This window comes from Onychomys torridus, chromosome 22 (genome assembly GCF_903995425.1).
Source record: "Onychomys torridus chromosome 22, mOncTor1.1, whole genome shotgun sequence".
Taxonomy (NCBI): domain Eukaryota; kingdom Metazoa; phylum Chordata; class Mammalia; order Rodentia; family Cricetidae; genus Onychomys; species Onychomys torridus.
Genome location: NC_050464.1, coordinates 41,657,194 through 41,684,528, shown reverse-complemented (window position 1 = coordinate 41,684,528; position 27,335 = coordinate 41,657,194). Strand labels below are relative to the sequence as shown.

General features: G+C 50.5%; 1 protein-coding gene across 3 annotated transcripts in view; it reads left to right on the top strand.

Annotated features, from left to right (window-relative positions):
- Window positions 1-27,335, top strand: part of Ttc28 (tetratricopeptide repeat domain 28) — a 417,040-nt gene that overhangs the window by 333,079 nt on the left and 56,626 nt on the right. For all 3 annotated transcript variants that reach the window (XM_036171626.1, XM_036171625.1, XM_036171627.1), the window contains exons 6-11: window positions 10,182-11,523; window positions 12,737-13,260; window positions 16,355-16,464; window positions 18,549-18,678; window positions 20,433-20,651; window positions 22,279-22,444. In XM_036171626.1, coding sequence (XP_036027519.1) covers window positions 10,182-11,523; window positions 12,737-13,260; window positions 16,355-16,464; window positions 18,549-18,678; window positions 20,433-20,651; window positions 22,279-22,444 — 2,491 coding nt within the window. The remainder of the gene's footprint in view (window positions 1-10,181; window positions 11,524-12,736; window positions 13,261-16,354; window positions 16,465-18,548; window positions 18,679-20,432; window positions 20,652-22,278; window positions 22,445-27,335) is intronic.

Sequence of the window (27,335 nt, the reverse complement as noted above, 5' to 3'; positions counted from 1 at the left end):
AAAAAAAGAGGCCATGAATTTGGAGGGGGGGCTGTGGGAGGGCTTGTAGGGAAGAAAGGGAAAGGAGAAATGATATATTATAATCTCAAAATAATTTTAAAAGACAGAGTAGAGGTGGAAATTCTATAAGGAAAAGGTAAGTTTTGCATAGGTGGCTAAGATGGGAAGAAAGGTGAGAAACAGGTAAGATCGAAGGCTGCCGTGAAGGCAGAATGGGCAGAGCTGATGCAGGGGACTGCTGGACAAGACACAGAAGAAGATGAAAAGGATGAGCAATGCTGACTGAGGCTGAGTTGACCTCTTCTCTCACCGTGCCCTCATGCTGGGCTGCTGTGTGTTGGGGACTTGTGCCACCAAGGCATGTCTGGTCCTACATCAGCTGCCCTGAAACAAGGCGTCTGTCCATCCTCACCCTTCACCCATTTCAAATGGACCCTCTTGTCCTGCTTGTTATGACCATGTGGTTCCATCCCAACTCTTCTGGGATGGCTCAGTTATGGTCATGTGGTTCCATCCCAGACCTTCTGGAATGGCTCAGTTATGGTCATGTGGTTCCATCCCAGCCCTTCTGGGGATGGCTCAGTTATGACCATGTGCTTTCATCCTAGTCCTGGGGATGGCTCAGTTATGGTCATGTGGTTCCATCCCAGCCCTTCTGGAATGGCTCAGTTATGACCATGTGGTTCCATCCCAGCTCTTCTGGGATGGCTCAGTTATGGTCATGTGGTTCCATCCCAGCCCTTCTGGGAATGGCTCAGTTATGACCATGTGGTTCCATCCCAGCCTTTCTGGGAATGGCTCAGTTATGACCATGTGGTTCCATCCCAGCCCTTCTGGGAATGGCTCAGTTATGACCATGTGGTTCCATCCCAGCCCTTCTGGGAATGGCTCAGTTATGACCATGTGGTTCCATCCCAGCCCTTCTGGGGATGGCTCAGTTATGGTCATGTGGTTCCATCCCAGCCCTCTGGGAATGGCACAGTTATGGTCATGTGGTTCCATCCCAGCCCTTCTGGGAATGGCTCAGTTATGGTCATGTGGTTCCATCCCAGCCCTTCTGGGGATGGCTCAGTTATGGTCATGTGGTTCCATCCCAGCCCTTCTGGGAATGGCTCAGTTATGGTCATGTGGTTCCATCCCAGCTCTTCTGGAATGGCTCAGTTATGGTCATGTGGTTCCATCCCAGCCCTTCTGGGAATGGCTCAGTTATGGTCATGTGGTTCTATCCCAGCTCTTCTGGGAATGGCTCAGTTATGGTCATGTGGTTCTATCCCAGCTCTTCTGGGGATGGCTCAGTTATGGTCCATGTGGTTCCATCCCAGCCCTTCTGGGGATGGCTCAGTTATGGTCATGTGGTTCCATCCCAGCCCTTCTGGAATGGCTCAGTTATGACCATGTGGTTCCATCCCAGCCCTTCTGGGAATGGCTCAGTTATGACCATGTGGTTCCTCCAGTCCCTCAGCCCTTCGGGAATGGCTCAGTTATGCCATGTGGTTCCATCCCAGCCCGTCTGGGGATGGCTCAGTTAATGACCATGAGGTTCCATCCCAGACCTTCTGGACATGGCTCAGTCTAATGGTCCATGTGGTTCTATCCCAGCTCCTTCCTGGGAATGGCTCAGTTACTGGTCAATGTGGTTCTTATCCCAGCTCTTCTGTGGGAATGGCTCAGTTCATGGTCATGTGGTTCCATCCCAGCCTCTGGGACTGGCTCAGTTATGGATCCATGTGGTTCCTCCAGTCATTCTGGGGATGGCTCAGTTGGTCATGTGGTTCCATCCCAGCCCTTCTGGAATGGCTCAGTTATGACCATGTGGTTCCATCCCAGCCCTTCTGGGAATGGCTCAGTTATGACCATGTGGTTCTATCCCAGCTCTTCTGGGGATGGCTCAGTTATGGTCATGTGGTTCCATCCCAGCCCTTCTGGGAATGGCTCAGTTATGACCATGTGGTTCCATCCCAGCTCTTCTGGGGATGGCTCAGTTATGGTCATGTGGTTCCATCCCAGCCCTTCTGGAATGGCTCAGTTATGACCATGTGGTTCCATCCCAGCCCTTCTGGGGATGGCTCAGTTATGACCATGTGGTTCCATCCCAGTCCTTCTGGGGATGGCGCAGTTATGGTCATGTGGTGAAAGATGGAATATTAGCAGAGCTACTAAGCTAGAACAACTGTATTCCACAAAAGAGATGTGTGCACAGCTCTGTTTGCTACCACTCCCACTACTCAGAAACCCGAGGAACAACTTTTGCATGTTTTACACCCACCTTGAACAGCCCTGGCCCAACAAGGCACAGATAGCTATCATCATATTGTCTTTATGTTCCTCAAAGAACCTGGCCACATTTTAAATTCAACACATAGAACATGATTTCAAGTAAATGAATGAAACAACCCACATCAAAGTAAAACAAATAAACAAACAACAACAAAAAAAATCCAAACAGGCCCAGGCTATCAGGAACTGAAGGTCGGCAGTGACCATCTCAGTCACCAACATGGACTGTACGAGATCTAGGGAGATGGCTCCTTCAGTAAAGGGCCTGCTGTGAAGGCATGAGGACCTGAGTTCAGATCCCAGCACCCATGTGGAAATCAGGTGTGGCGGCATGTGCCTGTAATCCCAGTATTTTAGGGGTGGGCGGTCAGACAGGAGCATCTTGTAGCTCCCTGCACCTCTGGCCTCCATGCACATGTGTACACACATGTGCTTCCTGCACACACACAAACATATACCACATATACATGTAACTTCTCTTTTAGATAGATAGATAGACAGACAGACAACTGACAGGCTCCCTGCCTCTGCCTCCCAAGCATTGGGTTTACAGACATGCACCAGGAAATCTTTCAGCTGTAAACATGGTCTAGTCCTCGTGTACAACAGCTTCAATAAAGGTTTGTTTCCTTTTGTCCCCACCTGCTCACCTTGACCATGTACCCTAGGGTGGTTGTGATGCTCCACATATTGTAACATTCAGATCGGTAGAAGGAAACTGCTTCTGTTGCATTGTGTCAGAGTCAAAGGCCTTTCCGAGACCCTAGAAGACTTCTGTTTTGTTTTACTGGTGACAGTAGTACCATTTAACAAGCCTTGGCTGTAAGGGAGACTGGGAAATGGATGCTTAGATTTTTAGATCTTTAGCATCACTGGCAAAGGCAGATGGGAAGAGAGCGGAAGTAAAACTGAGTGTTAGAAGCTTGGGATATGACTCAAGGGTCTAGTGTGAATGAGACCTTGGGTTCTATGCTGCTGACGACAATGACTCATGATGGTGATGATGGTGATGATGGTGATGGGAATGATGTTGATGATGGTGATGGTGATGATGATGGTGATGGTGATGATGAAGAAAATACGTGTTGGCTAAAAGCCTTTGCTACCTACCACAAGCATTTAAAAAGTTATACTTCATGATTGTACACACACTATTATGGTCATCTTTGAGTCTACTATGTACTATCTCAATAAATATGATAAACAGTGAAAGGAAGCCGTGGCAGCTGAGAGGGGTCTTGAGATGAATGGCCTCGGTGCTGCTATCCATGGCTGCTGTCTCAGTCAGACAGATTGGCTGGCACCTTGGCTTCCATGCACAGACTGTAGTTCTCTATACCAGGCAGGGCAGACTGGCAGACAGAGGAATCCATCCCTTCCCAATACACTAGGCTGTGACATGTTGAGACCCAGCAAATGTTTGGAACAGTCCACTGTCAGCATGAGCGCTGAGTTTTCAACCCAAACATGACTTCTTGAGGAAACAGCACCTTTGCAATGGGCATGAGAGAGCCCATCTAGGGGCCTCCCCGTCCCCAGTAAACCCCTCAGTCAAACAACAAAGGGGAGACTGACAGTTCAGTCCCCTGGAGTCCATTCCATGTTTTTGATGTTGCCCTGATGAGAAGCCCTGTACTAACAGCAAATGAGCAGAATGCAGGGGTCACTTGTTGTGATAACATTACAACAGACTGGCCAGAGCTTCACTCACTCCGAGTTTGAATTTTCAATCCAATTTGAATTTTAAAAAGAGGCTTTTCAGATCGGGAGGGCTTCAGGAAAGCAGATTCCATAATTCGCTCTCAGCCTTGCTAGAAAACTCATTCATCTTGGCAATTGAATTACAAAGTGAAGTCATTTTGAAGTAGTGTCCCCTTGGCCTGTCCTTCCATTTCTCTTTCCTGTCCATTTCCAGGGTTCCCTCTGGTCTGGGCAGACCCTGCCATCCTCTGCTAAAGTAACAATGTTGCTTCTCACCCCGATAGTATGACTGGACTCCACCGCTGCTACTGCCACAGACTTAGAGCGCACAGTGACCCTGGACAGAGTGTGGGGTAGGGGTGCAAGCCTAAAATCTATCACTTAATAGCTGTCACTTCTGTGAATGGTTTCAGGGAATAGCCAGCCATGCTCCCTTTGTCCTACAGTGAAATGACACATTGAGGGGGCTCAGGGTCTTGGGAAATGGACAGTACTCTAAAACTTAGATGCGATCCAAGTCCGCAATTCAGCAGGTATTTGTAGAATGTTGGGTGAAGAGTTTTTGAAGTGTCCCTGGAAAGACGTATTATGCAGAGTCATGGGCTGAGAAGAGTCTCACTCTGCAGTTCAGGCTGGCATGGAGCATGGATTGACTCTCCTAGCTCTGCCTCCCAAATGGTTATAAGTACCACTCCTTTCCTTTTCTAACAGCAAATTTTGATCAACACCTTTCCCATCAGGCCTGAGGGCGTGCGACAACACTCCTGCCACTGAAGCTTGTTTATCTGGGTCAAGTGCAGACTTCCATGGTCTCACTGGGCCAAGGGTAGGGATTAGCACATCTAGAGACACAGGTGCCCAAAAGCTTCTTGGGAACACTATTACTGGATATCTTTCCTTCCCCACAAACTTTGCTGGATATAGTGTAAAACGCTAGGCTTGGGCAGTTTGTCTTGGTGGCCCATCCATCAGGCTGTGCTGGTTCTGGTACCGTGATGAGGCTTAGTGGCCAGCAGAGTGGTCATGCCATCTCAGACAGTCCATTGGCCCCAGCCAGCTTGTGGCCCATCTTCCTGCAGCTGTACCATGGAAGGAAGTGTCAGCCAGGTGGCACAAGGGGACTCTGGGATGCTGTGTTCTAGCTCCTGATGCTAGACCTCAAGGGAATCCAGCTCTTCTCCACACTGGCAAGCCAAGTCCCTTGACTGTGCTCCACTTTTCCTGGATAGGGCAGAGCATACCTGGGTGAAGAAAAGGTCAGAGTGCGTGGGAAAAGGGGGAGGGAGAGCGGGGGGGGGGGGGCTGTCACTAGAATCGTCCACTACAGCCTTAGCAAGGGAGGAAAGGCAAGAGCGTGTCGTGCAGAAAAGATGCACAGGACACACTGGAAAGGCATGTGGGCTGCCTGCAGGCCGGCACAGCCCCGGAGCACCAGCAGGGACAGCTGGCCTGGAGGTGGTGAATGACACTGTAAGTGGCTCACTCTTTTTCTTTGGTTTTTCGAGACAGGGTTTCTCTGTGTAGCTTTGCACCTTTCCTGGAACTCACTCTGTAGACCAGGCTGGCCTCGAACTCATAGAGATCCACCTGGCTCTGCTCCCTAGTGCTGGGATTAAAGGCGTGCGCCACCACCGCCCGGCATGGCTCACTCTTTGCAGGTCTGAAAGAGCTCAGAGAGGTATACTGGACCAGCCTTTGAGGCTCAGCCATCAGAGGAGTTACCTCACAGGGTCACCATAATCCCATCCTAAGCCATGAAACCAACTCCCTGTGCTGCCCTGAGCATCCACCTCAGCGGAGCCGCCTGTCTTACCGTGATCCCAGATGGCACCCAAGCATGCTTTGTCTTCTCCAACAGTGACTAACAGTGGGCTTGCTTCCCATCAGATGCCCTCACAGCGTCCGGCCCAGACGGTTAGGGATGACAGGGCCTCATTCCTCTTCATCATCATTGTGAAGCATCCTTTCCCAGCCGCCCCCTTGCCATAGCTTAATTACTATTTCTCCTACTTCATAATACAATTAATCTTTCCCTCTAGCTGAGATTTACAACCACAGAGGCCCAGGGGATTTTTTGAGCAATTCACCTGCAACCTGGGTCTCTGATTACCCAAAGGGTAGTAGGAAGCTGGGCTGTGTACAAAGCCCACAGAATATATATGGGCTTGAGGGTGGCTTCTTGTTGCTGTCTACACAGCCCTAAACATAGGGACAGTGTCAGGAGGGGACCACAGAGCATGGGGATCTATTTTCTTAAGCTTATGTAAAAAGACAGGTGCTTCCAACAGAGTGTGCTTGTGGGAAGGCAGTGGGGGTGTGCAGGGTTTCCCCACCTGACTGCTGACAGTCCAGGGCCAGCTGACTCCACCACTGGGGGCTTGTGGTAAGGACAGAATGCCACAGCATCAGGAGTGCATGCTGGGGCAGGGCTGCTCACCTCTTGGTGACCTCTCAGCATGGACAGGAAGGATCCAGGACAAGGTATCTGCTTCACAGACCTGCCTCCAGTGTCCTCCTTCAGGTGTGAACTTGGTGATGTGTTAATCCACTGATGAGGCTAGCACACTAGTGGTCCAGTCTCAGCGGCACCACCAGCTGCGACCCAACCCCTCTGCACATGAGCCTCAGGTTGTGTTGAGGCATTTCTGAATCAGGCATAGGCAGCCCCTGGAAAAGCCTACCTCCACATAAGACACCTGCAGCTGATAAAGTCAGATGGTGAGTGAGTTTTGGAGTCACCCCCCATTTGCAAATATACTTTGCTGTCCAACTTTGGTGAAAATAATGGAGACTTATCTGCAGGGACATGGCTAGTTCTAACACTCTGCTCTTGTGCCTTTGATTTTAGCTGTCTGTTTACTGGGCCTGTCTCCAAGCTTTGAGATAGTTTCAAAACCATGTAGAACAAATGTATGTGAAAACTTGAAAGGAAGATCCAGGAATCTCAAGTTGATAGGAAGGGTCTCTGGATCAGAAAGAGCAAGTGCCACACACCATGTCCCCTCCCACCCTAGACAGTGTGTGCCCCAGCCAATCAGTGTACAGGTCAGGACCATGAGCTAACACAGGACACAGTACTGTTATCCCAATCTGCACACGGTATCCTTGCACCTCAGGTAGGGATGAGACCTGGTAACTAGGGGTCCAGTGACCAGTTGCTCACTTCCTCTGCTTAATCAGGCCTTGGCTACATGGAAGTCTCCGGATCCAAAGGGGGCTGCACAGAGCACACAGTGCCAATTTATCTCCCTAGCTTTATTATGTAGCTGTAAGGAGAACAGTATAATAACCCTGCATGCTGATAGCCTGATGTTCCTCATCTTGTTTCCTCTATTTGCATAAATACCCCATGACCCCCAACCCCTAGGGTAAGTGGAAACACAGTTGGGACTCTGAGCTGCTTCACCTATAAATAGTTCTTGTGTATCCCACCAAGAACCCTCCCAGCCTAGCTGCTCTGCGGTGCTCTGGCCATGCTTTCCCTGGAAGGAGGCACATGGACCTGTACAGCCAGTGGGACAGGGGTCCATGAATTCTGCTGTAACTCCTTCTCCCAGAGATTTGCTCACAACATTCACAAAGCCTGGAGTGGGGAGGTGTCTTTTCTGTTTCCCAGATCCCGTGTTTCCTATGAGGACAGCTGGACCCTCTGTTTGAAAGCAGAGGAAGGAGCAGGTTGTCTCCAAGAGCCCAGCTTGGGCTGGGCACTAATAACAAGCAATAAGAAGTAGGGCCCACTGTGTGTGTAAGAACCCAGGCTCTGCTTCCAGAGAGCTCAAATGAGAAGCTGCCAGAATGCGCTGCTCAGCTGTAATTGGTATCATTTTAGTGGAAATATTTTCTGCCTGGTCTGTCCTAGTCACACCATCTGGGTCAGAGTGTGTTGAGCATGTCTTCATGGTCCTCACCTCAACTTTTGAGGCAGACTTACTAAATCCATAGGTGGAGACCCAAATGGCCACATATACACTTATAACCCGTGTCCTCTCCCCACACCCCAGGTGAGGATTCAGCTTTGTGAGGCTCTTCTGCCCCACTAATCTTCATTTAATTCCCTCCCTGCAGCCCATTGTCACCTAGGGCACCCCACTGACAGACCCTCTGTAAGTCTTCATCTGAGTGACACCCTGGAAAGGGCAGGAGGAGCAGCAGATTACCCCCTCAGCGTGTGCACAGTCATTTGCTGGCAGCTCCTGGGCTGCCTTTATGTTCCTTCAACAAAGGGAACAGCTGCCAGGAGAGTACACCATCCCTACAGAATGCCCCAGACTGGCAGCAGCCGGAACCTGCCATGGGGGACACAGCAGAGAGAGAGGCTAGCTCAGCTCGGCCAGCCTCTCTGCCCTTGTCTCTGTGTGGAAGCTGTAATTTTGAAAGCCCTCCTCTGGTTCTTTGTGGGCCTGCGGAAGATAAGGAAGCAGCAGTAGCTGGCTGGAGACCAGATCTGTTTGCCATGACCAGCAGGCAGCTTCCTTCACAACTCATTGCAGCCCTGGGCAGCCATTATCATCCCAACTGCTCCCTGCTCACTACCCAGACCCTTGGGCCAGAGTAAGAGAAATAGGCTCCCCTTCTGGTGCCTTGTTCATTGGCCAAACTATCTTAGGTGTTATTCACAAAGCATGATACATATGCGTTGCTAATTGTGTCCCTTTCTTTCTTTGTCTGTCTTTTAGACAGTCTTATGTTGTCCAGGCTGGCCTTGAACTCACAATCCTTAACTATGCGTCTTGGGTACTGGGATTCCAGGAGTGTGCCACTATGGCTAGTTTTCATCTCTAAGATGATTATAATCTGACTTTATTATTTCTTAAAAGGAATGGGCAAAGATTTTTGTTTTAAAACAAAAACCAGAAAATAAAGGCTCAGATACATTATATGTCTGTCTGTCTCCAAGACCCTCATCTGAATGGGTGTGCTCATAAAACGGGACTTTTGATTTTGTCTAAACTTGTGTGCATTTTCTATATCAGGATGCTTTCCTGATGCGTGGCCAGGTTCCTGGAGAATGGAGTACAACTGGCCATGTAGGAGGGCAGGGATAGCAACAAGTCCTAGTCTTTGGTGGATGGAGAAAGCTACATGAAGGCACACTGCCCCCGGCAGCCTTCTCTGAAGGCCTTTCTCTCTTTCTTCTCCGTGTTTCCCAACCAGCAAGCGATCATACAGACTTCTAAACAGTTGCCGCAGTGGAATCCAGAGGCTGTGCAGGGGTTGCTGAGTGCAGAGGTAGCCCTGGGAGGGAGAGGAGAGCAGGGCCAGGCAGGGCTAGCACTCACACACAGTGATGCCTGGCTGGGCAGATCATTTGTAGAAAGAAGGTGGTAAATGATTCATTCTGTCCAGGGATGCTTGAAACCATGAAGCCTGATGGCAGCTCAGGAGGACAGGCTAAAAGTGGGTCTCTAACTTCGTGTCTCCAAGTTCCCACCATTAAAGGGCCCACCACATCGAATGCACATTTCTTCCCGGGAAGCTTGGTGTCTCCAACCCTGCCAAGGTCTGAAAGCTGTGCCCCTTCCAGAGAGCAAGCTGGTGACATCTTCTGCTCCGTGACTGGACACAACCCCAGGGGTGTCATCTGTCTTCTGGGACCAGAGCCCACCTGCCTGTCACCATGCTTTTACGTCCTTGTCCTCATTTACACCAAACAGTTGGTGTGTTCAGGTTCAGGGCGACCTCATCTGTAATGGGGGTGCTAAAGTTCTTATTTGCTAATTTAGTGTAGGTAAAATGGTTCTATAGGATTGGTTTGTTCTTTGCATTTCTCTGATTATTAAAGGATGTTAGCGCCCCCTCCCCTTCCTCTCTGGTTCTTTTGGTTGTCTGTTGACATTTACTGTTCTTTGCCTACCCTTAGTACATTGGGATCTTGATATTTTTTTCGTTTTAAGCTAGACTGAATTTTACAATTTTTTTCACAGCAGCTGTTACAATTTTTTGTATATGTCTCACATATTTTCTAGTGTGTTCTGTTTGCCCTTTAATTCTGTGTGTTTATTTGTAAAATATTCTCATTTTTGTCATCAAATCTGTTGGGTTTTCCTGGGTTTGAAACGTGGGAAGCCACCCCCTCTGCGGTATTGACGAGTGTTCAGCCCCTCTTTAGTTGGTCTCAAGCCTTTGACTCAGGATTGCATTCACCTTAGATTGAGCTGTAAATCACTTTCTCTGACCTTCTGCTCTCTTCCCCTTTATTCCAGGGATCATCCACCAGATGAAAGGTGATTACGACGCGGCCCTGAAGCTTCATAAGACCCACCTGGGCATCGCCCAAGAGCTGAGTGACTACGCAGCCCAAGGCCGCGCCTATGGGAATATGGGCAACGCCTACAACGCCCTGGGCATGTACGACCAGGCTGTCAAGTACCACCGTCAGGAGCTGCAGATCTCCATGGAGGTGAACGACCGAGCCTCTCAGGCTTCAACTCACGGAAACCTGGCGGTTGCCTACCAGGCCTTGGGAGCCCACGACCGGGCCCTGCAGCATTACCAGAACCACTTGAACATTGCCCGGGAGCTTCGAGACATCCAGAGTGAGGCCCGGGCACTCAGCAACCTGGGAAATTTCCACTGCTCGAGAGGAGAGTATGTCCAGGCTGCACCCTACTATGAGCAGTACCTCCGCCTTGCTCCTGACCTCCAAGACATGGAAGGAGAGGGAAAGGTCTGCCACAACCTCGGCTATGCCCACTACTGCCTTGGGAACTACCAGGAGGCTGTGAAGTACTATGAGCAGGACCTGGCCCTGGCCAAAGACCTCCATGATAAACTGAGCCAAGCAAAAGCCTATTGTAACTTGGGCCTGGCCTTCAAGGCTCTGCTGAACTTCACTAAAGCCGAGGAGTGTCAGAAATACCTTCTGTCCTTAGCCCAGTCTCTGGATAATTCCCAGGCTAAGTTTCGAGCCTTAGGGAACCTGGGCGATATATTTGTCTGTAAAAAGGACGTAAACGGTGCAATAAAGTTCTACGAGCAGCAGTTGGGCTTAGCTCACCACGTGAAAGACAGAAGGCTGGAGGCCAGTGCCTATGCAGCCCTGGGTACCGCGTACCGGATGGTCCAGAAGTATGACAAGGCCTTGGGTTATCACACACAGGAGCTGGAGGTCTATCAGGAACTGAGCGACTTACCAGGGGAGTGCCGGTCTCATGGGCACCTGGCGGCTGTCTACATGGCCCTTGGAAAATACACAATGGCGTTCAAGTGTTACCAGGAACAGCTGGAGCTGGGGCGGAAGCTGAAAGAGCCAAGTCTGGAAGCCCAGGTGTACGGCAACATGGGCATCACGAAGATGAACATGAATGTGATGGAGGATGCCATTGGCTACTTTGAGCAGCAGCTGGCCATGCTGCAGCAGCTCAGCGGGAACGAGTCTGTGCTAGACAGGGGTCGGGCTTACGGCAACCTGGGGGACTGCTACGAAGCCCTGGGGGACTATGAGGAAGCCATCAAGTACTATGAGCAGTATCTGTCTGTTGCCCAGAGTCTGAACCGCATGCAGGACCAAGCCAAGGCCTACCGGGGTCTCGGAAATGGACACAGGTAACACAGGCGGGGAATGGGGCTAGCTGCAGTCACAAGGAGAGGAGCCATGGCAGCAAGGGCAGCTGCCAGCTACAGGGCAGGATGCTCCCACACCTCTCATTTGGCTTTTCAACAATTCGTTGAGTGGGTGATAACATTGCTGTTACGTATGAAAACACACCAAAGCCCAGAGAGGGTGGGTTAGTAACTGAGGTTACTCAGCCTCCAAAGACCAGCTGAGAGTCAAACCCAGGGTCCAGACTCCACATTTAGTACGCAGTGATCAAGATGCAAGAGCTCATGTGGATGGGAAGATGGATGGACCTTAGCTGACCTTTGTGAGTGCCTCCACATTTTATGACTGTGCTTATTAGTGCAGCATCAGTAGCCACCAGTTACTCAGCTCCACCTGGTAACAGAGGGACAGGGCACTGGTCCAGAGCATCAAGCCTCACCCATGCTGGACACTTTCATAGCTGTCCTAACAGTATCCCAATGCTGTACTAAACACACGTCCATCTTCTGTTGAACAGGGGAAACTGAGGCTCAGTCAGTGAAATTCTACACGCCCAGACAACTGGCTCCATCTGCCACCAGAAGCCATTCTCTTCCTGCTCTTGATCATACTGTCTCTGAGCAGCGCGCGCGCACGCGCGCACACACACACACACACACACACACACACACACAGAGAGACTCTGTTGGCCAAGAGAGGCTTCCCTCCAAGAGGGGAAACCCAAGACAGTGCCTATGTGTACAGACAGGGCCTCCTTGAGGAGTGGGGGGGGTCAGGGCTCCTGGAGTGGAGGAAGAGGTCAGAGTCATCGTCACCCATGGACTGCTCCAAGAAAGTCAGGCTGAGCGATTTACAGCTCCTGTAAAGTGATTTCCAAAGCACCCTTCTAAGCAGTAGTGGAGGCTGGGAGGCCCGAGTCCCAGACCTGCTATCATCGTGCCTATTAATATATTTTATGTTTCCTCGGGGGTGCACATCCCACTGAATTGCAGGCTCTTGGGAAGGTCACTAAGGGATGGCTTTTGAATTGCTTTCCAGATTATGAAATTCCTCTGCATCTCACTCTAAGGGCACATGATAGATTTTAGCTAGAGAAGGAGTTAAGAGCTTCTATAGTAAGTGACAGTGACGAATGCTTTTCATTTTCTCGGGGGCTTTAGCATGTCTGCACCTGCACCGAATGATCGCATTGCTTCTCTGTCTGCATCCCCACAGGGCTACTGGGAGCTTGCAGCAGGCCCTTGTGTGCTTTGAGAAGAGGCTTGTGGTGGCCCATCAACTCGGGGAGGCCGCCAATAAAGCTCAGGCCTATGGAGAGCTGGGAAGTCTCCACAGCCAATTAGGGAATTATGAACAAGCCATTTCCTGCCTTGAACGCCAGCTGAACATTGCCAGAGACATGAAGGACCGAGCCTTGGAGAGTGATGCGGCCTGCGGCCTGGGGGGTGTCTACCAGCAGATGGGGGAGTACGACACAGCCCTGCAGTATCACCAGCTCGATCTGCAGATCGCAGAGGAGACCGACAACCCCACGTGCCAGGGCCGAGCCTATGGGAACCTGGGTCTGACCTACGAGTCCCTGGGTACCTTCGAGAGGGCTGTGGTCTACCAAGAACAGCACCTGAGCATTGCGGCACAGATGAACGACCTGGTGGCCAAGACAGTGTCCTACAGCAGCCTGGGAAGGACGCATCACGCTTTGCAGAACTATTCCCAGGCGGTCATGTACTTACAGGAAGGTAGGCAAAAGGCTCTACAAGGGGAGACTCAGTCACCTCCAAGTGAGGGTCTCACAGGCCATGCCATCCCCACCAGGTGTTCCTTGATAGTGTCAAGGTGTCTCCTTGCCCTGACCCACCCAGCTCTCTGGACTCCAGCTGCCTTCCTCTCCTGTTTTGGTACCTGCCCCTCACCTGCTGATACCCTTTGCTTGTCAGAGCAGCAACTGGGCACACAACACATCCTCACCAATTGGATCCTTAAGACCCGGGGGTATAAAAGCATGAGGGTCTACTTCAGAAACATGTCCAACTGCCCCAAGCCCTCACGGCTTACAGTTCACAGCTCAGGCACAGTAGCTGCTAGCCCAGCGTGTCTACCTGGGACCCGGCCAGGCTCCCTCTGAGTGTTTGAACGGACTGATGTCAAGGAGCAGGATTGGAAATTGGGCCCTTTGCTCCTCCACTGCTACCAGAGTCTGTCAGTTACCTGAGGCCAGTGGGACCTCACATGAGCCAAAGTCTCAGCAATGGGGTTGCCTTTCTCCTCCATACTGGGATGGTCCTGCTCTTGTAGCCCTCAGAGGCGCACAGGGTCTCTCTGGGTGTGGGTGGGTGTGGGTGGGTGTGGGTGTGGGTGTGGGTGGCTTGCCACTCACCAGTGAAGGACTTGGCTCCAGGTTTCAAGCAGAAGTATCTTTGTAAGGGCTTCCACCTGCAGTCCCTTTGGCCAGATTTTAGTTCTCACGGCAATACTCAGACTGCCCTTTTTATTACCCTTTTTCTTTTTCATGCTTTCCTTGACAGTGGTGAGAACCAAGCACACGTCAGCTCACAGTCTAGGTAGACTTGCTGCCCTTGAGCTGCACCCCCAGCCCGAGAACCGTTTGTTCATCTCCATTTTTGCAGCTGCAACACCGAGGCTTGGAGAAATACAGTGATTTGACCCTGTTAAGTTGGTTCGTTGCAGAGTGGGCTCAGCCCGTCTGGAGTTGTTTCTGACCTCACAGAAACTGCAGGGTGGGGCAGCTGTACCCTGTTGCTCCCCAGCCCCAGGGGAGGTCCTGAGAGTGGGAGGCAGGAGGCTGAGCGGAAAGCAGCTGGAGCTGGCATTGGTGCTCCGGACAGACCTGCGGTGGAGAAGCTGCAGCCACTGTCCTACCCCTGTGTGGCTCCCACTGCGCAGGTGGGGCCCTGTACCTGTAAAAATGAGCCCCTGACTCTGCTTAAATTCTAGCGTTGTAACAGTCCAGCCACCTGGGGGTGGTTTTCAGTTGAATTTGTGAGACCCAGCATCCAGCGTTTGCAACAAGTACTTTACTGTTTATTCCCTTCTGAAATACTGCTTTCCATGCAGCAGCTGTTTGACTGGGCACTTGTCACATAATTCTATATTTATGGAAAACTCTGCAGCTCGTTTTTATTGTCCCTTGTGATAGTCTTACAGAGATCTAAAACCTCCCCACAGTGGTTGTTTGGTGGAGGGGGCCTGTGACCAAGAGTTCCACGTGGGCCTAACCAGGTGTCTCTAATGTGCTCTGAGCAGGCTCAGGGTGCAGAGCGCCCAAGGCTCTCTCCACGTACTGAGCAGTTCAGCAGGAAATGACCCCAGCTTTCAGTGGGGCTGTGGACCAACATCCCCTGCCTGCCCTGTGCAATGGAACCCTGTGTGGGTCTGAGTCCAGACAGATCCCAGATGATATGGCTGACCCAGGCTAACACCACCACTTTCATTCAGCTCCTTCTCTGTCTGGAGACTAGTCAACCCAGTGACTACCCGGGGCTTTGTTACAGTGCACGTGAGCAGGCCCTCAAGAGCGAATGGTCAGGCTCCCAGGGGCAGCTCCAGTGGGAACACAGCAGGAACCTGGCAAGGTCCCTCTCTCACAGAATTTGTCTTCCAATGGACTTGCCCAAAGGACCATACTTCTGGCTCAGACCCAAGGGTTTACCAGACATCTGCACTGAAGGGTCAGTGTGGCAGGCCCCTTGAAGGTTAGAACAACCAAAGCCATCCTGGTTCTCCCCAGAACCAAAGTCTTTCATGTGAATTATTTACAAATTCTTCCGTTGCCCACTGACATGATTAAAACTCAGAATGCTGCCTCTGAGCTCTTTGAGTCAAGTGTTTTGAAATGTATCATGAGTTAGGTGGCTGGCCCTGGGCATCACTATTCACAGCAGCCATCAGCTGACTCAAGACCTCTAAAAGAAATAACACAGGCCCAGAGTGCTTGGTGCTGGCTTCCTGCCCTGCCTTAGACGAGAGGGAAGCACTGGCTTATGTCTACAGTTGAGCTGTGGGAGCCATACAGTGTCTTCTACAGAGGTTCCTGCTCTGTGCAGAGAACACTGGAATGCAGGCACAGTGACCCTGAGACCCGCATAGTGACCAAGACAATAAATGGTTACCATCAGACTTTGCCCCCACAAAGCCCTGGAGGTGGCTGGCGTCCTGGAACTCCCAAGCTTGCTGTGAGTGATCCACACTGCAGGTGCCTATGTGAAGACAGTTAGAATGAGGACAGTCATTTAAGCCTTCCGGCTCATAATGGTGCTTACTTTGCAACCCTGCTGAGGCACATCACAGTCTCGGGCTTAAGGCACGAGTGGATAGGACACAGAACATGTCAGCAGCTTCAGGAGCAGGAACAGGGTCCAGCTGCACACCATTCCACTTTCAAGAGACCCTCATGAGTCTCTTCATCCTCGCTCTCAGGATGCTGTGGGGTGAGATAGGAAGGTGTATGATCTTTGCCTCTGTACCTATCAGGAAAAGCTTTTCCCAGGCAGAGGATCCGGGGACATAAATATATCAGCCAGGAGTTTTCATTTGCTAAGCTCAGCGTTTTGCGGCTGTGAGGGCAGCCGGGTTAGGGTCCATTGGTTCCCCGCTTCTGCCTGCCCCACCAACCTACCTGCTGCCAACAGCTATCACCTGGCCCCGGCAGCGGCACCTCTCTTCCTGTAACCTTGGAAGGGTCCTCTCCCCAGGCTGGTGTGGTCCTAGTCCTGCATCCCCCAGCCACACTGTTAACAGTCCTTACATGCAGCTGAAGCAAAGGCGCCAGTCTGTCCTCCTCTCCTCTCCTTATATTTCCTTGTCTGTTTTCAGGTTTAAGGTTAGCTGAGCAATTGGGCCGAAGAGAAGATGAGGCAAAAATTCGCCATGGTCTTGGTCTCTCCCTTTGGGCAAGTGGGAACCTGGAGGAAGCTCAGCACCAGGTAAGCAGAACTCCGGCCTGGAGAGCCCAGAGTATCCGCTGTGGCTGCGGGCCTCTCCTGCTGATGAATAAGGCTCCTGGCCACCCAAGGGGCAGATCTCTCAATGGTTTCTCGGATTCTGGTGTTGGGCACTGTTTCCATGGTTAGTGTTCTTCCGGAGAGGTAGGATCAGGATGCATGGCTGTTGGTTTAATGTCCTTGCAGGTCTCCAGTTAGGACAGAGGGTAGGAAGTCCCTGTTGCCACATGTGTGGAGGAGGCACAAGACACTCTGTTGTCATGCTGGCTATGGGTGGGGCTAAGATACCTGCTTTAAACTCATCCTGGACTATGGTAGTATTGTGTTCCCCAAAATATTGTGCACCCTAATAAACTTATCTGGGGTCAGAGACAGAACAGCCACAATATTAAACATAGAGGTTAGGCAGTGGTCGCACAAGCCTTTAATCCTAGAATTCCAGAGGCAGAAATCCTCCTGGATCTCTGTGAGTTCAAGGCCACATTGAAAACAGCCAGGCATGCTGACTTATTCCTTTAATCCCAAGAAGTGAGCCTTTAATCCCAGGGAGTGACGGCAAAAACAAAAAGATATATAAGGTGTGAAGACCAGAAACTAGAAGCATTTGGCTTTGGAGTAGCACAGTTCAGCTGAGATCCATTTGGATGAAGACTCAGAGGCTTCCAGTCTGAGGAAACAGGATCAGCTGAGGAACTGGCGAGGTGAGGTGGCTGTGGCTTGTTCTGCTTCTCTGATCTTCCAGCATTCACCCCAATAACTGGCCTCAGGTTCGATTTTATTAATAAGACCATTTAAGATTCATGCTACACTCGACGTTTGAGTGAATGCTGTGAACTGTGTGCCAGGCAAAGGGGATCCCTCCATGAGCAGAGTGAGGCTTCTATCCAGAGGAGCAGCCTGAGCACATGCTGAGATGCTAGGGTGCTGAGCTGTGTGCTTAGCTGAATAAACAGCTCAGCAGGTAGGAGCATTTGCTTTTGCAGAGGACTTGAGTCCAGTTCCCAGCACCCAAATGGCAGCTCATAACTGCCTGCAACTCCAGTTCCAGGGGCCCAATACCCTCTTCTGATCTCCACAAACACCTGGAGACATGTGCAAGTGGGTGCTCATGCACACCAATAAAAATTAAAAATCCTTTTTTAAAAAGTATTGGGGTTGGGGATTTAGCTCAGTGGTAGAGTGCTTGCCTAGCAAGCACAAGGCCCTAGGTTCGGTCCTCAGCTCTGGGAAGAAAAAAAAAAAAGAAAAGAAAAAAGCATTAAAGGGAATTTAAAGGATTAATTCTGTCATTTCCTATATACAAGAATAAAAGTTTATATTAATGCAGCAACTTACAGTTTTGAAAATACTTCTACTTCCTGAGTTGCTTCTCAAAATCCTCTGGGAACATGGAGGACAGCTTTACCCATGGAAGACACTAAGGCTCCATGTCCCAGCCAGAGCCTGACAGCGACTGGGTAGCAGAGCTTTGAGCACATGCCCCTCTCTGCTCTTCTGCTCCAGGCTCCATGCCGAGTTTGTACAAATGTGGAGCAGTGGGGTCAGGGTCTTCAAGGAAATGTCAGCTGTCTGGTCCTCAAGGCGCCCATGTGAGTGAGGAGAGCTCGGTGGAGACAAGCAAAGCCTGGTCTTAGGAGAGCCATGTTTGGGCTCTGGGCCACCGGGCCACCTGCAGTCTCTTTGCCCACCTGCTCTGTCTCCAGTGTACCCAAGGCCTGAGCGGGAGGGTCCTACTTGTCTGGTGACAGAGGTAGAGTTTTCTTCATTGTTTTAATCAAAACAGCTCTTTCTGTGTTGATAATTGATTTAAATTTATTTTTTAAATTTCAGACCACCGGTCCTAATCTTTCATATCCCTTCATATGTTCAACCTTGGTCATGTAAACTATAGTTAACTGGGGCTGAGGGGACAGTTCTTCAGATCCACAAGGACCTGCCTGGCAGTCATCCTTCCAACCCCTTTACAAGGTGTTTTTAGGTCATGCTCCCAGCTATGTGCAAGAGCTGTCTTGCATCTGTGAATGGCTGGGATATGAAGCATGGGTGACAGTCTCTATCCCTTGCAGCTTTATAGGGCATCGGCCCTGTTTGAAACGATCCGGCATGAGGCACAGCTGAGCACAGACTACAAGCTCTCCCTCTTCGACCTGCAGACGGCATCGTACCAGGCCTTACAGCGGGTGCTTGTCAGCCTAGGTGAGAGCAGCTGGTGGTTTGTGTGTGTGTGTTTGTGGACACACGGCCCCCGTGTCCACATTGTTCAGGAGTGAAAGTAATGGTTGCCCTCAGCACAGACTGTGAGCAGCTATTGAACAGTCATTTTTTTTATTCAGCAAAAACCGGCAGAGCAGTGGATGCAAGTGCCAGGGAACTGGTGAGTTCAGAGAGTGCACACTTGGCTTGTGTCATGGGCCATCATGGACACAGGTGGATGAGTCCAGTGTGACACAACTCAATGACAGGAGAGCAGTTCAGATGCTGAGAGAGCAGAGCAAGTGTCCCTCTGCCAGAGACTCCTGCACCAGGTGTCCCTTTCACCAACACTTGCTTCAAGCCCCCCTCAGGTTCTGTTCTTGAGATGACAATGGCCTCTTCTGTTTTCTCAGCCATGCATTCTTGCTACCTATTGCTTGTCCTCTGTGAGCCTATGCCCTGGGCTGTTACCCAGTCAGGGTTCTTCCCACCCACCCCCAGCCTGTGTATTGCAAGGCACCCAAGCAGTCCACAGCCACCCTTCCCTGGCCCCTTCTCGGTCCTTCCATTGCCTGCCACTTCCCACATATTGGTGTGAGTTACTCCACTGTGACAGGACACCTGACTTACAGAAGGCTTGTGCGGGGTGCAGTCCAGCATGGGGGTGCGGAGGTGTGGACCCGACAGCAGGAGGCGATTGGTCACATCAGTCATAACGCAGAGATGAACGCTGATGTTCAGCCGCTTCCTCTGTTGCCTTTGTATTCAGTCTGAGACCCCAGCTCATGGGCTTTGCTGCTCAGGGGTGAGTCTCCCTTTGTCTGTTAAAGGACCCTTCTAGACACACCTAGAGGTGCCTAGGTGGTCCCCAAACCAGTCAAGGTGGCAGTGAAGATGGACTTCATGGTCTTCATTAAAATTAGCGAAGTGCTTTGAGCATGTGAAGCCTATCTACTCACCTGTCCTTCCCACACATCGAATGCTCACTTTTCCCCTTAAAAAAATGGAATGAGCTTTTGCCTGGGATTGTAACTTATTGACCATTATGATCACAGTGTTAATCTTCCAGGACTTTGGGACTGATTTTCCAGTGTGCACAGAAATTGTCCTGCTGTTCCAGTTAATAAGTTAATAGAGTAAAAGAGGCTGTCTGCATGCTTTCACATAAACCCCCTTTCTAAGGCTGCCAGAACTGCAGGGGTGAAGCCTCCCTGAAGAGCTTGAGCTCCCTGCCTTGGTCTTCTGTCTGTCTGTCTGTGTCCTCAGCCCTTGCTCTAGCAACAATTCCACATTGATGTTTATCTGCAGTGCACTCACTCCCCACTGGGAGCCTGTGGCTTCATGCCATGCTTTGACACTGATGCTTCAGCTTTCAAGCAACAGAGACAAGTGTGCAGTGTCTTAGGAGACAGGCTAGAATGTATACTGAAAGACTGAAGAAAAGCTTGGAAGAGAAGTGGCTGAACATCTTCGGATGACAGGAGCACAGGGTTGAATAGGCTCCCAGCTGTAACAGCAGCAATGCACCTCCCATGCAGGCAGTGATAACGAACACCTCCCCAGCATCTCCACACTCAGGACCTCACCAAATCCACTGAGCGAGGCAGGCGACTATCATAATCCCTTTCTGGGAGTGGGCCTGAAGTAGTGTGCTAGTGATTCCACCACAGCTGGCACAGAGGCAGTGGGTTTCCTGCCCCAGGTCAGAAGGGTACTCAGCTACCCCGAGTGAGCACACCTGTCCCTCTGTCTCCTAGGTCACCATGATGAAGCCCTGGCCGTAGCAGAAAGAGGTCGGACTAGGGCATTTGCTGACCTTCTGGTGGAAAGACAGACGGGACAACAGGACTCCGACCCCTACTCGCCCATCACCATCGATCAGATCTTAGAGATGGTTAATGCACAGCGGGGACTGGTGCTGTACTATTCCCTGGCTGCGGGCTACCTCTACAGCTGGCTGCTTGCTCCCGGGGCAGGTGAGGTCTCTGCCTGAGAAGCACAGGAAGTGAGGGGGCCGGGGGAGGGGCTGGGGTGCCATCTCCTAGGTCAGATGAAGGAAAAGCTTAGCTGCTGTGCTTATTCCACGGTGGGGCATCCTAATCAAACAGCCGCTGTTTGCCATAGGATGAGGACACGCCCGACAAGGAAAACTAGGAGACTGGCTAATGGGGCAGCCGTTCATCAGCTGCTGAGTAAGGAGCACATACTGATGAGTTCTTTCTCCATGTGATTTGGTCACTGTGACCCCTGGTAAAGTTAGACACCAGAGTCGTGATGACTCTTGTGGTTTGTAAGTAAAGTTGTAAGCTTGAATTTCTGAGTTTAACAGAATCAATTTGTTTTTTTACTAGTTCTGTTGAAAATCTGTTTTAGAAGTAAAAAATCCTCTTTGATTAAACCAGCACTAAACATACAGGATGTAACAGTTTCACTGAATGCAAAACTACTAATTGGCTGTGGGGCCATATTTTTTGCATAATAAAATGTTGATGGCTTCACCATGTTGGAGACACACCAGATCCAATTAGAGTTTATTGACTAGAGAAGTGGGTCTTATAATTGGGAATCCTGAAGAATGGCCTTCTCGCATATCTGTAAAAAGTTCAGCTGCCAAGGAAAAGTGACAAGCTTTTCTCTCCATCTACAGTAAAGGCCACGGTGCTGGGGAGATGGCTTCTGAGCAGGCGTGCCTGCCCTGCGTCAGCCGGACTGTCTTTCCCTCACAGCCATGCTCACCTGGGCTTCCCACAAACACCATCTTCACTCCTACCCCTAACCTTTTAATGCTGTGTTTTAAGTTGTGTTTTTTCTGGTGACCTAATGAACGACGTCTGCATCCCTGCCCCCTAAGCGGGGCTCACACTCATGCATACAGAGTTGACGGTCGGCAAATGTCAAGTGCCTTCTCTGTAGAGGCTGCATTGTTGGGGACATGTTTGACAGGTGGCATGCCAGATCCATGTGACAGTGAGCCATGTGTAATGAGGTGCCTGGTGTGTCCTTTTTTGTTCTCTGTGCCGCTAATGAGACTGAAACTTTTGCCAGGGCTCTGATCCAATCAGAGGACCAGCGTACCTCATTACCATATGAGAACACAGCCTATGCTTATTGCCAGGAAGCCATTGTGGGCTGCCTCTGTTTCACAGAACTACCTTTACCCTCCCTTAAACCATTAGTGGCCATTGACCAGTTGGTTTTGTTTTAAAATGTCTATATGCTTATTATGCCTTGCTTCTGTGAAATGAAAGGTCTTTTGTGACAGTTTCCACTAGGCTAGTTCTGGATTTGTTCAGGATTTCAGCCTCTGCTGGGGCTTGATCTCGCACACCCATCACGAAGCAAGACTCCCCAGAGCATCATTCTGAAAGTGCATAGAAAGCTGTCTGAACTCAGAGCTTTTGCATGCATCAGCAGAAGCTAGCCTGTGCCTTCACAGTGTGGGCTGTGAGCGAACACTGCCCCAGTTTAGAAAGCCTAAAACCACAGGATCCCAGCATGCTTGTGAAGGAAGTCACACAGCACCCGAGTTCCCCTCTCCTGCCTTCTCCCGATCTCTCCTGCTACCCAACCATCCATGACGTTACCATGCTTACCTTGTTGCAGGAATCCTGAAGTTCCATGAACATTACCTGGGTGATAGCTCAGTGGAAGGTTCCAGTGACTTCCAAGCCAGCAGCAGTTCGACTCTACCTATAGCAACCTGCTCTGCCCTGGAGCAGCACATTGCCAGCGTCCGGGAGGCCCTGGGGGTGGAGTCTTTCTACTCCAGGTAGGAGGGTGTGTCTAGTCCGTCTTTGTTCCAGTTTGGGTGTTTCTTCCGGGATTTGAGGGCGGGCAGGGACTACTAAAAGAGACCTTGTGGTAATCCCGGGCGTGTTTCGGTTCAGCACAGTCACCGCAGCAGTCACCTGTCCAGCACACATGCCCCTGGAGGGCAATCTCTGCTCTTTCACTAAAATCCAGAGCTGGGAAGGACCTCTTCCCAGAGAGATGAGGGTTGCTTGAACAGGATGTGGCCCTGACCGTGAGCTTGGCTGTGACATGACAGCTAACTTGAACAGAGGCTCTGTTTGTCTATGAATGGGATACAGACTTTGCTGCAGCTGACCAACAGAACTGTATAGATCTGCACGTTGGAGGCTGAAGTGGGGAGTTGGCCTCCCAGATCAGGGCTGGGGCAGAGGCGGCTTTCCACAAACGGTGTGAGGGGATGTGCTTCTGGTGGTGGTTCACTGCGATGCTGGGTCATTTTCTGTGTGGAAAATGGTTTCCTCCAGACACCGCCTTCAAAAAGAAACTACCCAAGTATATTTGTAAACACCCATGTCCTCAGGCAGCGATGGCCAAATGTTTCGTTTCTCGTTAAAAACATTTACTCAGTTTAGTCCAAATTGGTAATTAAAGGAGTTTATGGGGCTGCCCTACAGAACATGGGTAAAGGGCTGCTTACAAAAGCATGGCTGATCCCTGAACACCCACTTCAGCTGTCTTTTGTATCCTATCCACTCCAGACAGGTGTGTGAAACCTGTGGTCCACACGCCACATCTATCCCAGGAAAGTGACAGATACTGCCGTGTCAGTGTCAGATTGCTGCTGCTTCCCAAGACCATGTGCAGTGGGGGCAGGATTTCTTACAGCTGCCTGAGGAGAGGGACCGCTGGCCTTCTCTCCACGAGGGAGCATCAGCAGGCCTCATCCTTTGTCGGTCTGGTGGGTCGCCACAGCTCCTCTGTTAAAGGCAGTCCTGGGCAGGGCACCCAGCACCAGCTGTCCAGAGTCTCAGTGGCAAGGACTTGCCAGGGTGTCTCTATGCTCTCCCAGGCACTTTGCCTGGCTCCAAGTGTGGGTGCTTGTTGGGGTGCCTCTACACTTACAGAGGGGCTCTTACATGAGAAACAGAATAACCACAGGACAGTATAGCACCAGAGCTGTAAGGGGATGGAACGGCCACCTGGTTCAGATGTCCTTTCCAACCAAAATCGGTGACATGAGTCAAATGGAACTTGCTGGTGTCAGAGCCAGGATCAATCAATCCAGCCCTCACCCAGACAGACTTTGAGGCCAGGCCTATTTCTGTTCTTCATTATCAAAATTAATATCATATTTTGAGAAAATAGCCAAGTCATATAAAAATGTCATTTTCTAGCTTCTGTTTTTATGAAGGATGAACAGGCATTGCGCATATGCACACTGTGGTCATTGTGCATCCCAGGCTGGCCTGGCCTTGGCCTCGGGCCATGCTGTGGTGGTCACAGGGGTTGACCCTGTAGTGAACCACAAAGATATGGAAGTATGGATGCCCTCTGAGATTTAAATCATAAATGCCTGGAAGCTAGGTCAGACCAAAGGGAGACACAGCTGCATCTGCTGACAGCACAGCACTCGTGCAGGGTGACTGGGCTGCTCCCCAACCCGCGGGATTTCATGCTTGAAGTGAGAAGTAAAGGGAAGAACTGACCAGCAGAGGAAATGCAGAAGGGACAGTGAGCATGGTAAACCATGCAGGGCCCACCTCTAACAGTGTCAGAGGACTCCGAGGTTGGAGTCCATCACAAGGCTAGTCTCATGTGAACGTGAAGCCATCATGCTCTAATCTTTATTCTCCCACTCCAGGACTGGAGCAACTGTTCTGTAGAAGTCTCTGCTCTTTACCAGATACTGGGGCAGTGGTGACCAGGGCAGGCAGCCTACTGACCAGCCTACACTATGGTCAGCAGCAGAGTGATAAAAAAGAGACTAAAATTCCAGTGAGTGTACAAATGAAAACACAGGTGTGTAGATATAAGTTTTCCTGTGTGCCCCGACCCCCACCACCCCATCCTTGAGGTCCTGCAGCCTCTTATAAAATAATCACTCAGAGGCTTGTATTAATTACCAATTGTATGGCCTATGGCTTTAGCATATATTGGCTAGCTCTTTTATCTTAAGTTAACCCATTCCTATTAATCTATATGTTGTCATGTGGCCATGGTGTTACCGGTCTGCTGGCATCTTGTTGTTCCTTTGGCGGCTGCCGGCATCTCTGCCACTTCCGACCTTCTTCCCTCTGTATCTCTCTTGGCTTTCCCACCTGGCTGTAAGCTTTCTTGACACAGGCTAAAACAGCTTTATTTATTATCCAAGGCGAGCCACACATATTCACAGCATACAGAAAGACATTCCACAGCACAGGTATGGCAAGAATGTGTGAGCAGGGAGTAGCCTGCATTGGGAACTCCAGAGGACCCTAGTGAGAACTATGCTTCTGAGGCATCCTGAACATATACTGATTTTGGAGACCCCTCAAGTCACCCCTCCCCTTCCTCAGGTCCCAGGTTTCTTGTCAGTCTTTGTGACAATTAATTGGTCTCTCGCATAGGAAATGTCCACAGTGGCAGCGCTCTGTCTAGGACAGCCTTCAGAGCTGAGGAAGTTCACTCAAGAGGTAAAGCCTTTCTTGGGCAAATTCAGAGTGTCAGCCTAAATTTCAAACTAAGGCCACAGCCTGGAGCTAAAGTAAATGCATGGAGGTGCCTGGACAGGTACCTGCTACTTGAATCCTCCACACAAGCATGGGGAGGTACAATTCAGTGTGCCCTTTTCTTTATAGCGACCAGACGGCCACACCTGGTCATCTCAAACCAAACCAGACATCAGGGAAGCTCAGCCCATGTTAAGACATCCATGTCACTTCAGGTGCCTGGCTAAAATGACAAAATAAGAAACCCACCTTTGACTCTCACAAGTGTCTTCCTACCAGGCCCTACCTTGCCCGAGGGGCACTGTGTGAGGCTAAAGGCCAGAGAATGTCTTTTGAGTTTAACCCCAGCACTCCATTCAGGGTAGGGAATGGGGAGGGGCTGGCAGTTCTTGTATTCCTGTGTCAGTGAGCAGTGGAGCCCTGTGTCTCCAGCACACTGTGGCTCCTTGTTTAGTTGTCAGGCTGCCCTTAGTAGCTTAGATCCTCCCCCAGGCTTCCCCAGGCATGAGTGATCCTGTTAGCAGTGGGTGTGTGAGATGCTCAGGAGGCCTGCAGGGAGTCCAGGTGAGACGTTCCTGCAGTTTCATGAAGACAGTAAGAAGGTTTGGAGTATGCGCCTTTTCCTCTGCAAAATCAGTTCTAATCTGTAAAGCTGTGCAGCTGGAGGTCAGAACATTAGACAGGAAGCAGAGTACAGAATTATAATGAATGACGTATAAGTAATACACACACAAGAAGCTGGGCCGTACTGTACCTAGAGAGTGGGACTAGGATGTTTCCTGTGTTTATTACTCTTTTCATCATTTCAAGGTTATTGTGCATGTTTGTATGTGTTTTTACAGTGGCCATATGTTACTTTTTCAGTTAGAAATTAATAACTACAAAAAACTTTCTCCATCCAAAAGAAAACACAGAGACCTTCCTGCGATTCCACTGCGCAGAGAATAAAACACAGGTTCGGGAGCCCGGCACCATATCTGGCCCTAGTAGATGCTGTGGTTTTATTTTCTGTTCCTGCCCCAGTGCCCCCATCCAACAAGATGCATGCCTCAGCTGCCATGTCCTCCTCTCTGTCCCATCCCTCCCCTGCCTCCACCACTGTACCTCAGCTCCTCCATCTTACCCGTGCTATGAACACCCCTGTCTGGGTGTGCAGCAGAGACTTCCTAGTGCCATGATAACATGCCTCTCCATGCTGACGGGATACAACAGAACATACAAGTGCATGTGGGAACCAGTGACTCTGTTGGGTCACCTAAGGGGCACAGGTGTCTCTCTGGCCTCTCGGACAGCTCCGTCACCAAGGATCCATCCCAACATGGATGACAGCTCATGAAAGCTGCATCCCTGGTGTGCCCACTCCAGCCGACCTTCTACCGCCTGTATACACTAGCATCCCAGACCAGATGCATTTGGGGGCCAGTTGGAGTGGTGGTAGGAATCTCAGGTGAGGGTCAGATGACACCCCCTTCCCTCCTGAGGGAAGGTTTCTTGTGAAGGTTGTCTACAGACAGTCACAGCTGCTCTGATTTCAACATGGTGGGGGCCATGTCCTGTCTAGAGAGCAGACAGAATGCGCGGCCGTCTACAGATCCCCAGTCTCAGATGTGCAGAGTCCGAGCCTGCAGTGTCCCGGGTATGCTCCGGGCCTTCTCTTAGTTCTTGTGCCCTCCCAGAACAGATGGCTGAAGACAGAAGGATCGTTACCTGCTATCACCCCCTTCCTGCTTTCTAGTCCTTAAGTCAATGTGGGGTCCCCTAAAAAGTTCAAGTTTGAACAAGCTGCCATAGAATTGTGGTAGAAATAAACATCTGGGCAGATCTGTAAGGAGTTAGGAGACTGAATCGGTGCCTAGCTCCTCCTGAAGGGGCAAGTCCAAGGCCAGACAATTTCATTGTTGATCATCGCCACCTCATACAGAGGAGCAAAAGCAACTCTCAGCAACTATAAGGGAAGAGTCAGTTCAAATACATTTACATGGTCAGACTTATCCTGACACCAAAACAACACAGATGCTACGAGGAAACAGTGACCAATGTCCTTACTGTGACTACAGATGCCTCAGAAAACACCAGAACCAATTCAACATCCATGCAAAGGATACCATGCCCTGATCAAATCATGGGGCTGGTTTTCAGAAGGCAAGAATTGTTCAGAACCTGAAAGTTTATATAATGCACATTAACAGGTGGGCAGAG